The following is a 17,008-nucleotide window of genomic DNA, read 5'->3' as shown; positions in this document are numbered from 1 at the left end:
TATAACAGAGACTAACTATTAAGCACAGTAGGATTCATTGAAAAAATGTACATTTAGCTTATTATTTAACGACGGATTAAAATTTAGTCCGGTAATCCTGACAGACGCTAAACTACTCTCAGCTGCCGGCTGTGCACGGCAACCCGCACTGCACGCGTACCAAGGGACGCGCACCGGTGTCTCGTGCCTCGTCATCGGTTATGATACTTTCTTATTATGTGGTGGGGTATTTAATAAAGATGAAATCAAATGAAATCTAGCAGGCTATTAATAATTAATAAACAGAAAGAAAAAAAAAGACAGACGGACGCACTAGCTGCTACAAACGGTATTCACACACACCCTCCCGACTCCTTGACTTCACTTTCACCCCAGTAGGCGCTAGGCGGTACCCTGTGAGGTCTCGACTCTCGAGGCCTTCACGCTTGTTCTGTCGTCTTTACACTGCCCCCCTCCCTTTGGTCCCGCGAAAGATCTCCTCAAAACAAAGAAATCTTTCCGGCACTAAATTACCAAATCACTCTGCGACACCGCACTAATCTTTCCGGCACTAAATTACCAAATCACTCTACGGCCACCCCTGAAGAAACAATCGGCAGCAAAAGGAAATGGTGAGCTGAAAAAAGAAAACGCAGCTGGACTGCACTGCACTGCAATGCACTGCCAGCAGCTGAGCTGCTCCTACTGTCGCTGAGGTGAGCGCAACCGTCTCCTCTTGTTGCGGTTGTCCGTGGTTGCCGGCGGGGCGGTGCCAGCGGCATTATTGGCGCCCACGGACACGGAAGCGCCCGGGGGGCTGGGACTCCCGCTCCCCCCGGCGTGCGCGGCGACAGAGACGCCCGAGGACGCCACCCCCGTCGACGTCGACGTCGACTGCGTCGGCGACTTGTCGTCCTCCCGAATCATTGCGCTGTAGCAGGAGTACACATGCCCCTGCCAGACACCAACAGCGGCCGCATTTGTTACTCATCATTGCGCTCTCCGCCAGCAGCCTCCCTTCCCGGAAGGGGTGATTGCAACGCGTTGCGAGACGACGGCGGATGGATGCACAGACACGGCGGGAGGGGCTTACGGTGTCTAGCTGTGGAAATGATGAGCCCAGGATCGCCTTGAGCGCGTCCAGATTGTCGGCGGGCGTCTCCCTGCCGCGAGCGACGAGGATGGATGCTACGGCGATGGTCGACGGCTGGTACTCCACCGAGCTCATCGCTGCAATGCAAACGAATGTCAGTCCCGGCCGCGATCCTCTCCGACTCCATGGAACGGAAGGGAATGCGCGCGGGGGTGAGAGAGAGGAAAGGGCCAACCTCTGATCGCCGCGAAGACGCACTCCACGGCGCGCACGAGGACCGCCCGGCGCTCGTCCTGCCCGAACCGCGCCGCGAAGCAGCTGATGTAGGGGAAGGGGGTGACGGCGACCATCCGCCACTCGAGGGTGCCCAGGACGAGGAGCTCCATCCGCAGCACGGACGCGCGGTCGAACGCGAACTCGCACGCGTCCAGCGGCAACTCCGACAGCCGCGGAGCGTGCTGCTCCTCCAGCTTGGTCGCCAGCGACATGCACGCCACCATGAGCAGCTGCAGACCCCACGCATGCTCCCTCTGAACCCACCGTCACCGCCAGAGACGGCCGCGGTGCACAGCCAGTCAGTACATCATTCAAACACGCGACAACGGAAGGAGGAGAGTCCGGCAATCGGTGGTTACATTGACTCGCCGTTGCGCCAGGAAGCGATCGAGGTAATTCACCGCGACGTAAGCGGTCTTCCCGCCGAACCGGAACATCGCCGTGGTCTGCGAGCACCGAAGAAAGAAGATATGGACATTAGCCAAAAAAAAATGGCGAAAGAGGAAGAGCGCGCTAACGACCTTGATGATCCAGCGGACGCATCCGGAGCGCGCGGCCTTCATCCAGTCCTCCATTTCCTCCACCGGGCCGCCGCCGCCGCCTGACGCGCTCTCCTTGGACAGGAGCAGCGCTACATACTCCTCGTCCTGGTCCACGACAAGCAGACGCTCGTCGCGGGCGACAACTAGGTCAGTGCCGGCGCCATCGTCGGCATCGGCGAGAAGGTCGCTGCCGTCTTCCAGGCAGATGAGAATGGAGGTGGGCGTGGTGGGAGCGGACGTGGAGGCTGCGGCGGCGGCGGCGTCCCCCATGGCGTCAATCAGAGCCCGTGCATGCGCGGGGGGAAAGGGAAGAAAAGTGAAGGAAAAGATTTTTCCTCCAGTGGTTGCGGACTTGCAGCAGCAAGACGGAGGAAAAGGCGGCGTGCAGCGTGGGGCGTGCGGGTGTGTGCGCGAGCACGGCGCCGAACAGAAAGGGGGGAATTCCCTCCCTTCTCTCCACACTCGCGCGCGCCCGCGAGCACAGGGGAGAAGTGGGCAGCTGGAGAGGTAGAGAAATGAAATGGAGTCATGGGAGATTGGGAGGTGGAGTTGCGCGTAGAGGAATGGGAGGTGGAGTTAGGATGTAAATTTTATGGATGTTATTTGATGACCCTATAGTTGCAAGAGGCTAATTATTCAGTCTGATAGTTTTTTTGGGTTCGAATCCGGATAGTATAGTTTAGATATTGGATACAAATATCGGATGACTGATATCCGTCGAATTTCGGATAACCTGATAAATTTTCAGATATATTTTTCTGGATATCTTTTTGGATACATCTTCATGGATAGTCATGTGTATTATGATGATTTTTTGAAGAAAAATAATTTACATCTTCAGGGATGCAACCAGCGGGGATCATCCTTAGTAGGTGTTCTACGCATTAGGTGCCTAACTAGCAGAGACATCTAATTTACATAAACCAACACAAGCTACAGTGTTAGAGACCAATGCTTTGTTCCTAGAGATGGTAACGATTTAGCGTTTAAATCTGTGGGTCGTCATTCGATTCCTGGAGGCCACTAGTTTCTTGGCCTTGTTTGGAACCCGCAGGACTAATAACTAGACAGCTAGCAAATTATTTTACTGGGTTCAGTAAACTAATGAACTAATTGTTAGCCTAAATATAATTTTATCAGCTAACCGTTAGCTTCTTTTTATACTTACTTTGCAATCACGACGACAATAACAGTAATTTTTTTTATCCGTGAAAGTTGTAATGTCTCATACAAAAAACTTCAAAGTAAAGTTGTAATGTCTCATATAAAAAACTTCAAAGTAGACCTCTACGGGGTTCATGCGAATACCGATCGTTACGACATTGTGTTGCAAGCTCTCTCGAGCACACTCCCTATGACTAGGAGTAATGCAATCAATTTAAATAAATTATATAGAATGTCTCCGTATTTATAATATTAAATAGGTAGAATCAGTTTCTTTATACAATACATATACCTATTTAATATAATACTCAATCTGTCTCAAAATAAAATTTATTTTAGATAATTAATAGATTTATAGATTCATACAATATTTGATGTATATGTTATATATATATATATATATTTAGATTCATCAATATTCATTTAAATATATAGACATAAAAATTAATAGCTAAAATGAATATTATTTTGGGACGAGTAGTGGATATCAATTTTTTTTTGATATAAATGCAACCAAACTTGAGATACCTTTGTCTGGAGAAAGAAACTACAATTATTATACCTTTTGGTAGACGGAGGTAGCAGTAACAATAATCTCTGGAGGACCTGCACGCGGGATGAGGCTGTACCGAGGCAGCCAACAAGGATGTTGTCCTATCGATCGGACCTGCGAAGGTTTGGTTGGTCGTTGGGTGTTGCAGTACAGCAGGTGAGCACGGCGTTAACGCCTCGATGATTGGCTGCTGCATTTGACTCGGCTGATACACCTGCACGTGACGGAGCATCCCGTTTGATGTTGCAGTCAGGGACGGACGGAAACGGCGCTAGCACCACCACAGCGACCACGGCGAAGGGGAGACGGGAACGGGATCGTGCAGGCGCCAAGGACGGACGGAGCCAGAGGGCCGGAGACAAGCGCAAAAAACATCCTCCTCCCACGGACGGGGACGGAAGCCCTCGCATCGCAAGTCACAGGCCGGGCTGCGCGGGGCTGTACCAGCTCGTGGCCTGGCCTCCGTGCTGTACCCGGGCCTACAGCATTGGTCGCCCCCCCCCCCGGTTGATTAGTCGTATCGTGAATTCGTATCATGCCTGCATGGCATGCACGGCTGCACTTGCCGTGGGAAGCACATGGATCCACCGGGTCGGCGGGCAAATACTCCCTCCGTTTCTTTTTATTTGTCTCTGGATAGTGTAATTTTGCACTATCCAGCGACAAATAAAAAGAAACGGAGGGAGTATGCAATACAGCGGAGGCGATGCCTCGCCGGAGCAGCGCGGACGGATGCCAGCCAAACGCTTAGGCCTCGGGTAGTCGGGTGGGTGCCGCGTGAGCCGTAGCCGTAGGCACTTTTCTTCGTGTGCTGGCATGGCAGTATGGCACGCAGCGCGACCAGTTGGGGCTGGGGGCCGAGCGAGCGCGTCCAGAGGGCCGGGCGGGCTCTCCATCACGAGATCACTGGACGCGCGGCGGCGGGCTGGCGGAGCTGGCGGGGGTCCGCTGGCCGCATGCGCAAGCCGCGCGACGTAATACGTACGGCTTTGGGTTTGGGGGCGGATCCCAGACTCACAAGCGGTCGTCCGATCGGGCGGCGGACTTGACGCGACGCGACGCGCCCTGGACCCGGTCTCCTTGTCGCGGGCCGGCTGTGAGCTGCGACGACGCCGAAGAAGGGCTTCACGTTCGGCCTGTGGGGTGGGATCGACGCGCGCGCGTGGCTTGGAGCGCGGGGCGGCCGCAGCCTCGCTCGATCCCGATGCGGCGTCTTCCGCCGATCCCGTGCATGCACGCGTGCGAACGAACACAACCGACCAGACGTGTCAGCAGTGGCGTGGTTTGGGGTCTTGCGGGTGAGAATTCGAGCGGGCTGTCTGGGCAAGAATGGATCGTCGATGGCAGTGTACTATTCTTCGCTGATAATAATAAAAAGAAACCGTGTTGTTGTATGAGCAGTGTAGCTCAGTGCTTCAGTAGTGTACTAGTGCTAGTTGCAGCAGCCAGCAGTCCCAAAGGACGAACCACTGTGTTTGATGAAAATTGAAAACGAGAACGTCGTCCTGAGCTTTGACCACGCGAATCCAATGCGGTGTGCATGAAGGGACCGTGTACTGTGACTGTGAGTGGCCCTCAACAAACAAAAAAAAGCCGAATCAGGTACAGCCCCAGCCGCGCGGGAGGTCTCGCAAGTCAGTCAATGTAGACGACGGTATGCAGTCGCGCGTGTATGAGTTGGCAAGGAAGGATACGTAGCGTCCCGTACGCGCCGTCAGATCTGGCGGCTTGTCTACCTTGCATGTGCAGTGCAGTGCAGGAGGAGTACGCAGTCGATCGAAGTCGAAGCACATGCAGGAAGGCAGTGCCGACCGTCGTCTACGGTCTACCACACCACACACAGCTTATCTGTCATTTTATCTGTCATTGACTTGTGTGTACGTGCGAGGTAGTAGTACTATACTACCAGGCTTAATGTTCGGTTCACGGATCGGGACATGCGGGCTAAGATCGTAGTCTTCCTCCCGCGGCCCATGTTTGTCCCTTGCTTCGGTTGGGCTGGGCCTGGCGTTGAGGACTCCATCTGTAAGTGTTGGCCATGCCCACCCGCGGACAGCCCGGAACCAATCGAAGTTCGAGTGTACTGTATCATTATATTGCAGCCTTATTAGCCGGGCCCCTAAACCCTGCCAATCTATTTGCAGAGACTGGGCAGCTCCCACTTGTTAAGTAACCCTAGTTAGGGTTGTGTGGGCAAATACCTGCTTGTGTCTCGTGTGTTTTCCTCTATCGTGCTTGTGGGAAGAGAGACGGGTTGTCTACATCTTCTTGCGTCTCTACTGCTGACGGGAGGGAAGGGAGCGGATCTGGTGATCCGTGATAACGTAGTTCTCAACACGTTATCAGCACGCTCTACCTCGATGTTGCTGCGGGATCAGATCTGCATCAACTCTTCATCAAGCCGGCAGGTCTCTCGGCCTAGCCGAACTGTCCTACGCGACAGCCTTCGATTCTCCCTCTACGCACAAGCGGTATGTTTATTGGTTGATCTGTTGTTGTGTAAGTTGTCCCTGTTGGACGTGGTAATGTTGTCGTTCATCCTCGGCATGGGGAATATGGACACCACCATGACCAAGCTGCATCATTGATCACCTGCATACGGTCAAAGCGGTGCATGCCACAACCCTCAGAAAGTGGATCACCTGCATGCGGTCAAAGCGGTGCATGCCACATCCCTCAGAAAGAGGATCACCTGCATGCGATCAAAGCGGTGCATGCACTGATGGGCGCCGACTCCTGCATGTTCGTGCTGGACGTGCGAGCGGTGCATGCGCTGATGGTCTGACGCCCTCTATGCATGCGCGGAGCAGTTGAAAAGAAAATTGTCCGGTCAAAAGTGGCTGTCGAGAAAAGCAGATTTTGATTGGATGGAAACCATTTCAAAATCGTGCGCCTAAGAAAGGAAAGAGTCCTCTAAAAAAAGAAAACCGATTCAAAACATTTTTTCATTGAATTTCTATTGAATTAATAAACTATAGTACGTTTTAATTTGTACGTATGTTGAATATTATTAATTCTATTTATTTTCTATTGTAAATAATAAATAGAATAAGCCATGTTTTCTGTTGGAGTTTTTACATTAATTAATTATTTCCTGTCACAAATAATTAGTAGAAAAATACATGCTTAAATATGAGAAATTATCTTTTACACATGATGTGTTATGCTCATGTATTAATTCTAGTATTATCTTTCTGCTCTATTCTCGTGGTAAATATATAGCAGAAAATTAAAATACATATAAAGGTTGTATTGTGCATACTTAAATCGCTCTAAATATTTATATTATGTTCAGCTTTTAGACTCACGTCGAGCGATTAAATTGTATAGTGGGTACTCGGACACGTCGATCAGGCTGCGTTGTTAATCGGCTGAGTTATGACATTAGCTGAATATTGACTGCGCCCTGGTAATACGATGCAGTATTTGTGTCGTACGAACTTGGCTGCGTCATGTGATTGCTATGTAGCACTCTCGTTTATCTGGACAGCTCCCGTTGAGTAGAACCGCCATCACTGAGTCGCGTATTTTTCGCATGCTCTGTAGGCACTGTCTGTCTGCCGTGATCATTGATCCACAATTGCGCCTGTTGTGCACGTTGTGTGGACTTATCGTGTACCCCGATTACCGAGCCATAATTGTGCCTGTTGCGCTTATTACGAAGGCTTGTTGTGTTGTCGTAGCCCTGATGGTCGCACACGCGTTGACGCTAAATACACTAGAGCTTGTACTCGCGTGGATTGTGGTGGGTTGTTCAAGCCCCTGAAGTCACATCATAACGCAACCTTCGTAAATAATTTTGTTTAGCTCTATATTTTATTTAATTGTGTTGTGTGGCATCATATATTTATTTATATTGCCAAGTGGCTACAACAACTATATCAAGCTCTATATAGCTTGGACATCTGGGAAATTAAACTGAAATACAATAAAACACAGATAAGTCAATTCTTTGCTCTCTCCTCATGCATAAAGTTTTACTCGAAGTAACCCGAAAATATATAATATAATGCATGAAAGCCTTTTTGGCATAAAAGACATCACAAATTAGGATTCTATTAGTAAGCAAAATGCCTTACCAAATAATTTAAGACTATAAATCTCAGTCATACATTGCTCAACCAGATGTTGGCACATTGCTCTCTTTGTCGCTAAATGACATGAGGCAAACTATGAAATAAAAGGACATGTAACCGCTAGCAACACGAAGTTGCGGGTATACCAAGAGGTTATTCTGAGAAAATTTACACTATGTCGGTGTGAAAACCATTGTGCATTCCCATTGAACCACTTTGCTCGTCCCATCTAGGACACTTTATACTTGTGTTGCATACATCTCTCAGATTTGTAAATACCCCTAGTTGCTGAATTGACTCGGGATAGTCCTTTGACGAGTGTGGTATATATGGTAACCAAAACGGTAAAGGTCAAATCTGGAGGGACATATAAATGGGGTTTATGTAGCAGAACTACATTTGATTTCACCCCTTGTCATGCTTACCATAATCTATATCTGATCTACCAGAAGTAAGAAGAGTAAAAAAATAGCCATGAAATACCACATCACCATAGAGCTTGAAGCTAAATTGGGCATTAATATGTCCTTAGTGCTTAGCACTAGAAGAGTTGTAAGTCTTGACCACGAGATTATAAGTGGTGATAATTTGTGATAAAACATAAAGATCTTATGGAGACCAAATGCATTCTCCCTAGTCTTGATGATTTCTTCGTATGAGAGCCGTACTATCTGTTGTTGAAGATGGATCCTAGGCGGATACCAGTCTTGTTTCGTTCTTACCAAGCAGTTATCATCATTTGCTTCATCAAAAGTTAGTTATATGGTGATTTTCCTAGATAAAATGAATTCTTGGCCTTGTCTGTTCTATTCGAAAGCTTCTCTTTTTTGCTGAACAATGAAGAGATCGAAATAATGCTATATAGAACAATTTGGTATATAATATGAGGAGAAATGTTTGCCCTGCTGGCAGCACCACAAATTATTAACTATTGTTATAAATTCTCTCTCAATACTATAATACCTATAAATGTTGCATAAATTGATACCTAATTTCAGAGCAATATGAGTAATTGGGTAAACCATGGGCATTGATAAAAACGAGCTGGACTATACATCTCTGCATATAAAAATCTTTGCTTGGCAGCATTGGCCTGATGTCGTGCACTTCACTACCAATATAAACACACACATTTTTCCTATGTGCTTAAAAGCACAATGCAACCTGTGAATGACTTTGTGAGCGTTAGACCCCGATGGTCATTTTACTTGTTGGTCTGAAGTCAACTAATGGCTCCAAACGACGAATGGTATGCATGAGCCCCTGAAGGACCCTTATGGATAAAATAGTGTTGCGCATATCAGTCTAAATCTTAATGATTGATTGCATTTGGTAGTAATAACAGTAAGTTTGCAGAATTGTAACCATGAAGCAACTTGTTGTTGCGTGTCTCGCTGGATGTTGAGACTAACCCTTCATGTTGAAGGACAAATATGTAGTATTCATGCCACTACATTAATCTAAGTCCAAAGCTCACTGCATAAAACCCTTATCTGTAATGTGCGTAAGATTTCCCAAATAAATCGCCACAAGCAATAGCATACATTGGCCACAACTAGATAATTTTGGTTGGGGATTTTATCTGTATGCTTTTAATAACATCTCAGCATTAGGGGAGGAATGCCCATATAGTGTAATGCCTCAATATTCTATTAAACGCACAAAAGCCAAACTGAATATGTCGTTCGGTGTGTACTCCTGTGTATATGGAGTTTGCCAGAAATCGTTGAGGAGTAACCATATTTGTCGGGGACCATAATTAGGGGTACCCTCAAGACGCCTAATTCTCAGCTGGTAACCCCCATCAGCATAAAGCTGCAAAGGCCTGATGGGTACGATTAAGTCAGGGATCAGTCCACACGAGTGACCCGATCACGCTTCACCCGAGCCTAGCCTCGGCCAAGGGCAGCCGACCTCGAGAGACTTCCGTCTCGCCCGAGGCCCCCTTTTTATGGCGGACACATCACCGGCTCGCCCGAGGCCTTGGCTTCGCTCAAAAGCAACCTTGACTAAATCACCACACCGACTGACCAAATTGCAGGGGCATTTAACGCAAAGGTGGCCTGACACCTTTATCCTGACACGCGCCCCCGGCAGAGCCGAAGTGACCGTCGTCACTCCACCGCTCCACTAACCAGTCTGACAGAGGGACAGCGCCGCCTGTGCCACTCCGACTGCAGCGCCACTCGACAGAGTGAGTCTGACCGGCAGTCAGGTCTTGACAAAGGCGCCACGGCGAACTCCGCTCCGCCCGACCCCAGGGCTCGGACTCGGGCTAAGACCCGGAAGACGGCGAACTCCGCTCCGCCCGACCCCAGGGCTCGGACTCGGGCTAAGACCCGGAAGACGGCGAACTCCGCTCCGCCCGACCCCAGGGCTCGGACTCGGGCTAAGACCCGGAAGACGGCGAACTCCGCTCCGCCCGACCCTAGGGCTCGGACTCGGGCTAAGACCCGGAAGACGACGAAACTCCGCTTCGCCCGACCCCAGGGCTCGGACTCCGCCCTGGCCTCGGCCGAACGACTTCCGCCTCGCCCGACCCCCTGACTCGGGCTCGGCCACGGCAACGGAAGGCAGACTCAACCTCGGCTTCGGAGGAACCCCCACGTCGCCCTGCCTAGGGCACAGACCGCCACGTCAGCAGGAAGCGCCATCATCATCCTACCCCGAATCGACTCGGGTCACGGAGAACAAGACCGGCGTCCCATCCGGCCAGCTCCGCCGGAGGGGCGATGATGGCGCTCCACAAGCCCTATGACGACGGCGGCCCCCAGCTCTCTTACGGAAGCAGAACGATGTCAGCAGGGACTCGACCGCTCCAACAGCTGTCCCTCCGCCAGGCTCCGCCGCACCTCCGACAGCCACGACATCACGCCAGCAGGGTGCCCAGATCTCTCCGGCTGCCACATTGGCATGTACCTAGGGCGCTAGCTCTCCCTCCGCTAGACACGTAGCACTCTGCTACACCCCCCATTGTACACCTGGATCCTCTCCTTACGACTATAAAAGGAAGGACTAGGGCCTTCTCAGAGAAGGTTGGCCGCGCGGGACCGAGGACGGGACAGGCGCTCTCTTGGGGCCGCTCGCTTCCCTCACCCGCGTGGACGCTTGTAACCCCCCTACTGCAAGCGCACCCGACCTGGGCGCGGGACGAACACGAAGGCCGCGGGACTTCCACCTCTCTCACGCTCGACTCCGGCCACCTCGCCTCTCCCCCCTTCGCGCTCGCCCACGCGCTCGACCCATCTGGGCTGGGGCACGCAGCACACTCACTCGTCGGCTTAGGGACCCCCCTGTCTCGAAACGCCGACAGTTGGCGCGCCAGGTAGGGGCCTGCTGCGTGCTGACGAACAGCTCCCCGTCAAGCTCCAGATGGGCAGTCTCCAGCAACCTCTCCGCCCCGGGACGGTGCTTCGTTTCGGGACTCTTGAGTTCATGTCCTTCGACGGCAGCTACGACATGATACTTCTTCCACCGCCGCGCGACTACGACAATGGCGGCCGACAACCCGCCCGCCGGCGGCGGAATCGACGACGTCTTCCCCGCGTGGTGGAAGGGCAACATTCGGGCTCGCTCCGTTCTCTCCCCCGCCAACGGAGGAGGAGACTGGGCCGTCAAGGCCAGGTGGGAGGCCGCGCTTCGTCGGCCGTCGAGCGAATCGACGCCCCCGACACCCCGACGGAAGGCACGCCGGACGTCGACCTCGCGTTCAAGACGGAGGCAAGCGCCGCCCCCCCGCGGCACGCTGACCCCGAGCAAGAAGACGACGCCGGCGCGCTCGCGGAAAGCCTGCAGGATGTCGCCCTCGGACCAGAGATGATGGTGCAACCAGTCCCCGATGTGACTACGTCGCTCCTCGTCGACCAAAAGGTAACGACTAACTCTCATCTTGCGTCATTTCGACTCGGCCTCAACCCGCCAAACGACCTCGTTTTGGCGGGCGCTCTCATTGAGGCGAGTGCAATCCCACTGAGGTTCCGTATGCGGTCGCCTTGGGACCGACTGGCGGACGTCTCGACCTACGGGCCCTCTGGGTCCGAGGAAGATGACGATCCCAACATCGGTTGGGATTTCTCCGGACTTGGCAACCCCAGTGCCGTGCGGGACTTCATGACCGCATGCGACTACTGCCTATCCGACTGTTCCGATGGAAGCCGCAGCCTTGGCAACGAGAGCTGCGGCCCAAGCCGCGAATGTTTCCACATCGAGCTAGGGGGTCCCTCCGAAGGCAACCATCTTGGCATGCCGGAGGACGGTGATCTCCCTAGGCCGGTGCCTCGCGCCGACATCCCACGGGAGCTAGCTGTGGTCCCCGCTCCGGCGGGGGGTTACGACCCACAACTCGAGCAAGTCCGCGAGGCGCAGGCCAGGCTCAACGAGGGAACAGGAGCGCTTGAGCCAATCCGTCGGGACGTCGGACAGGCGTGGGTGGGCCAACCCCTGGCCGGAGAAATACATCACCTGCCCCAAGGTCTCCAGCACCGCGTCGCCAACGATGTCAGGACCAGGCCGCCGCCCGCATCCAGCGGGGTTGGTCAGAACCTGGCAACCGCAGCAATGCTCATCCGCGCGATGCCGGAGCCGTCAACCACCGAGGGTCGGCGAATCCAGGGAGAACTCAAGAATCTCCTGGAAGGCGCTGCGGTCCGGCGGGCCGAGAGCACTGCCTCCCGAAGGCAAGGTTATCCCTCGGAACCTCATGCCGCGACTTCCCGATTCATGCGGGAATACTCGGTCTACACCGGGCGCACGCGCAACACCGCGCCTGCGGCCCCGGGCCACCTCGGCAACGAGCACCATCGACGCGACCGTCGGGCTCATCTCGACGAAAGGGTGCGCCGAGGCTACCACCCCAGGCGTGGGGGCGCTACGACAGCGGGGATGATCGGAGTCCCTCGCCCGAACCACCCGGTCCGCAGGCCTTCAGTCGGGCCATCCGACGGGCGCCATTCCCGACCCGGTTCCGACCCCCGACTACTATCACAAAGTACTCGGGGGAAACGAGACCGGAACTGTGGCTCGCGGACTACCGCCTTGCCTGCCAACTGGGTGGAACGGACGACGACAACCTCATCATCCGTAACCTCCCCCTGTTCCTCTCCGACACTGCTCGCGCCTGGTTGGAGCACCTGCCTCCGGGGCAGATCTCCAACTGGGACGACTTGGTCCAAGCCTTCGCTGGCAATTTCCAGGGCACATACGTGCGCCCCGGGAATTCCTGGGACCTTCGAAGCTGCCGGCAACAGCCGGGGGAGTCGCTCCGGGACTATATCCGGCGATTCTCGAAGCAGCGCACCGAGCTGCCCAACATCACCGACTCGGATGTCATCGGCGCGTTCCTCGCCGGCACCACTTGCCGCGACCTGGTGAGCAAGCTGGGTCGCAAAACCCCCACCAGGGCGAGCGAGCTGATGGACATCGCCACCAAGTTCGCCTCTGGCCAGGAGGCGGTCGAGGCCATCTTCCGAAAGGACAAGCAGCCCCAGGGTCGCCCATCGGAAGAGGTTCCCGAGGCGTCTGCTCCGCGCGGCGCCAAGAAGAAAGGCAAGAAGAAGTCGCAATCGAAACGCGACGCCGCTGACGCGGACCTTGTCGCCGCCGCCGAGTATAAGAACCCTCGGAAGCCCCCCGGAGGTGCGAACCTCTTCGACAAAATGCTCAAGGAGCCGTGCCCCTACCATCAGGGGCCCATCAAGCACACCCTCGAGGAGTGTGTTATGCTTCAGCGTCACTTCCACAGGGCCGGGCCACCCGCCGAGGGTGGCAGGGCCCGCGACGACGACAAGAACGAAGATCACCTCGCAGGAGAATTCCCCGAGGTCCGCGACTGCTTCATGATCTATGGAGGGCATGTGGCGAACACCTCGGCTCGGCACCGCAAGCAAGAGCACCGGGAGGTCTGCTCGGTGAAGGTGGCGGCGCCAGTCTACCTAGACTGGTCCGACAAGCCCATCACTTTCGACCAGGCCGACCACCCCGATCATGTGCCGAGCCCGGGGAAATACCCGCTCGTCGTCGACCCCGTTGTCGGCGATGTCAGGCTCACCAAGGTCCTGATGGATGGGGGCAGCTGCCTCAACATCATCTACGCCGAGACCCTCAAGCTCCTGCGCGTCGATCTGTCCTCCGTCCGAGCAGGTGCTGCGCCCTTCCACGGGATCATCCCTGGGAAGCGCGTCCAGCCCCTCGGGCGACTCGACCTCCCCGTCTGCTTCGGGACACCCTCCAACTTCCGAAGGGAGACCCTGACGTTCGAGGTGGTCGGGTTCCGAGGAACCTACCACGCCGTGCTAGGGAGGCCATGCTACGCGAAGTTCATGGCCGTCCCCAACTACACCTACCTGAAGCTCAAGATCCCGGGCCCCAACGGGGTCATCACCGTCGGCCCCACGTACAAACACGCGTTCGAATGCGACGTGGAGTGCGTGGAGTACGCCGAGTCCGAGGCCCTCATCGCCGACCTGGAGAACCTCTCCAAGGAGGTGCCAGACGTGAAGCGCCACGCCGGCAACTTCGAGCCAGCGGAGACGGTCAAGGCCGTCCCTCTCGACCCCAGCGGCGACACCACCAAGCAGGTCCGGATTGGTTCCGGGCTCGACCCCAAATAGGAAGCAGTGCTCGTCGACTTTCTCCGCGCAAACGCCGACGTCTTTGCGTGGAGTCCCTCGGACATGCCCGGCATACCGAGGGATGTCGCCGAGCACTCGCTGGATATTCGGGCCGGAGCCCGACCCGTCAGGCAGCCTCTGCGCCGATTCGACGAGGAGAAGCGCAGAGCGATTGGCGAAGAGATCCACAAGCTAATGGCAGCAGGGTTCATCAAAGAGGTATTCCATCCCGAATGGCTTGCCAACCCTGTGCTTGTGAGGAAGAAAGGGGGGAAATGACGGATGTGTGTAGACTACACTGGTCTCAACAAAGCATGTCCGAAGGTTCCCTACCCTCTGCCTCGCATCGACCAAATCGTGGATTCCACCGCTGGGTGCGAAACCCTGTCTTTCCTCGATGCCTACTCAGGGTATCACCAGATCCGGATGAAAGAGTCCGACCAGCTCGCGACTTCTTTCATCACGCCGTTCGGCATGTACTGCTATGTCACCATGCCGTTCGGATTGAGGAATGCGGGCGCGACGTACCAGCGGTGCATGAACCATGTGTTCGGCGAACACATCGGTCGCACAGTCGAGGCCTACGTCGATGACATCGTAGTCAAGACAAGGAAGGCTTCCGACCTCCTCTCCGACCTTGAAGTGACATTCCGGTGTCTCAAGGCGAAAGGAGTCAAGCTTAATCCTGAGAAGTGTGTCTTCGGGGTGCCCCGAGGCATGCTCCTAGGGTTCATCGTCTCCGAGCGAGGCATTGAAGCCAACCCGGAGAAGATCGCGGCCATCACCAGCATGGGACCCATCAAGGACTTAAAAGGGGTACAGAGGGTCATGGGATGCCTCGCGGCCCTGAGCCGCTTCATCTCACGCCTCGGCGAAAGAGGTCTGCCTCTGTACCGCCTCTTAAGGAAGGCCGAGTGTTTCGCTTGGACCCCTGAGGCCGAGGAAGCCCTCGGCAACCTGAAGGCGCTCCTTACAAAGGCGCCTGTCTTGGTGCCCCCGGCGGACGGAGAAGCCCTCTTGGTCTACGTCGCCGCGACCACTCAGGTGGTTAGCGCCGCGATTGTGGTCGAAAGGCAAGAGGAAGGGCATGCATTGCCCGTTCAGAGGCCGGTCTACTTCATCAGCGAAGTGCTGTCCGAGACTAAGATCCGCTACCCACAAGTTCAAAAGCTGTTGTATGCTGTGATCCTGACGAGGCGGAAGCTGCGACACTACTTCGAGTCTCATCCGGTAACTGTGGTGTCATCCTTCCCCCTGGGGGAGATCATCCAGTGCCAAGAGGCCTCGGGCAGGATCGCAAAGTGGGCGGTGGAAATCATGGGCGAAACGATCTCGTTCGCCCCTCGGAAGGCCATCAAGTCCCAGGTGTTGGCGGATTTCGTGGCCGAATGGGTCGACACCCAGCTGCCAACGACTCCGATCCAACCGGAGCTCTGGACCATGTTTTTCGACGGGTCGCTGATGAAGACGGGGGCTGGCGCAGGCCTGCTCTTCATCTCGCCCCTCGGAAAGCACTTACGCTACGTGCTGTGCCTCCATTTCCCGGCGTCCAACAATGTGGCCGAGTACGAAGCTCTGGTCAACGGATTGCGGATCGCCATCGAGCTAGGGGTCAGACGCCTCGACGCCCGCGGCGATTCGCAGCTCGTCATCGACCAAGTCATGAAGAACTCCCACTGCCGCGACCCGAAGATGGAGGCCTACTGCGACGAGGTTCGGCGCCTGGAAGACAAGTTCTTCGGGCTCGAGCTCAACCACATCGCTCGGCGCTACAACGAAACCGCAGACGAGCTGGCTAAGATAGCCTCGGGACGAACGACAGTCCCCCCGGACGTCTTCTCCCGGGATCTGCATCAACCCTCCGTCAAGCTCGACGACGCGCCCGAGCCCGAGGTACCCTCGGCACAGCCCGAGGTACCCTCGGCCCCCGAGGGCGGGGCACTGAACATCGAGGAAGGGCAGAGCGGGGCCACGCCAGATCAAGATTGGCAGGCCCCGTACCTGCAATATCTCCGCCGAGGAGAGCTACCCCTCGACCAAGCCGAGGCTCGGCGGGTAGCGCGACGCGCCAAGTCATTCGTCTTGCTGGGCGACGAAGAGGAGCTCTACCATCGCAGCCCCTCGGGCATCCTCCAGCGATGCATCTCCATCGCCGAAGGTCGGGAACTGCTGCGAGAAATACACTCGGGGGCTTGCGGCCACCACGCAGCGCCCCGAGCCCTTGTCGGGAATGCTTTCCGGCAAGGCTTCTACTGGCCAACGGCGGTGGCTGACGCCACTAGAATTGTCCGCACCTGCGAAGGGTGCCAATTCTACGCGAAGCAGACGCACCTGCCCGCTCAGGCTCTGCAGACAATACCCATCACCTGGCCCTTCGCTGTATGGGGTCTGGACCTCGTCGGCCCCTTGCAGAAGGCGCCCGGGGGCTACACGCACCTGCTGGTTGCCATCGACAAATTCTCCAAGTGGATCGAGGTCCGACCTCTGAACAGCATCAGGTCCGAGCAGGCGGTGGCGTTCTTCACCAACATCATCTATCGCTTCGGGGTCCCGAACTCCATCATCACCGACAACGGCACCCAGTTCACCGGCAAAAAATTCTTGGATTTTTGCGAGGATCACCATATCCGGGTGGACTGGGCCGCCGTGGCTCATCCCATGACGAATGGGCAAGTAGAGCGTGCCAACGGCATGATTCTACAAGGGCTCAAGCCTCG

The 17,008-nt window shown here is 54.9% G+C and overlaps 1 protein-coding gene across 1 annotated transcript; it reads right to left on the bottom strand.

Annotated features, from left to right (window-relative positions):
* Nucleotides 1-241: 241 nt before the first annotated feature.
* On the bottom strand, nucleotides 242-2,449 carry LOC541916 (D-type cyclin). The gene is made up of 5 exons (NM_001111579.2): nucleotides 1,870-2,449; nucleotides 1,708-1,794; nucleotides 1,308-1,602; nucleotides 1,073-1,209; nucleotides 242-933 (listed from the first exon to the last, which is right to left on the bottom strand). Exons 1-5 carry the CDS (start codon nucleotides 2,158-2,160, stop codon nucleotides 682-684), a joined length of 1,062 nt encoding a protein of 353 aa, NP_001105049.2. The 5' UTR covers nucleotides 2,161-2,449; the 3' UTR covers nucleotides 242-681.
* Between the last annotated feature and the right edge of the window lie 14,559 nt (nucleotides 2,450-17,008).

This window comes from Zea mays, chromosome 9, assembly GCF_902167145.1.
Source record: "Zea mays cultivar B73 chromosome 9, Zm-B73-REFERENCE-NAM-5.0, whole genome shotgun sequence".
NCBI classification, from domain to species: domain Eukaryota; kingdom Viridiplantae; phylum Streptophyta; class Magnoliopsida; order Poales; family Poaceae; genus Zea; species Zea mays.
This window is presented reverse-complemented; position numbering and strand designations above follow the sequence as displayed.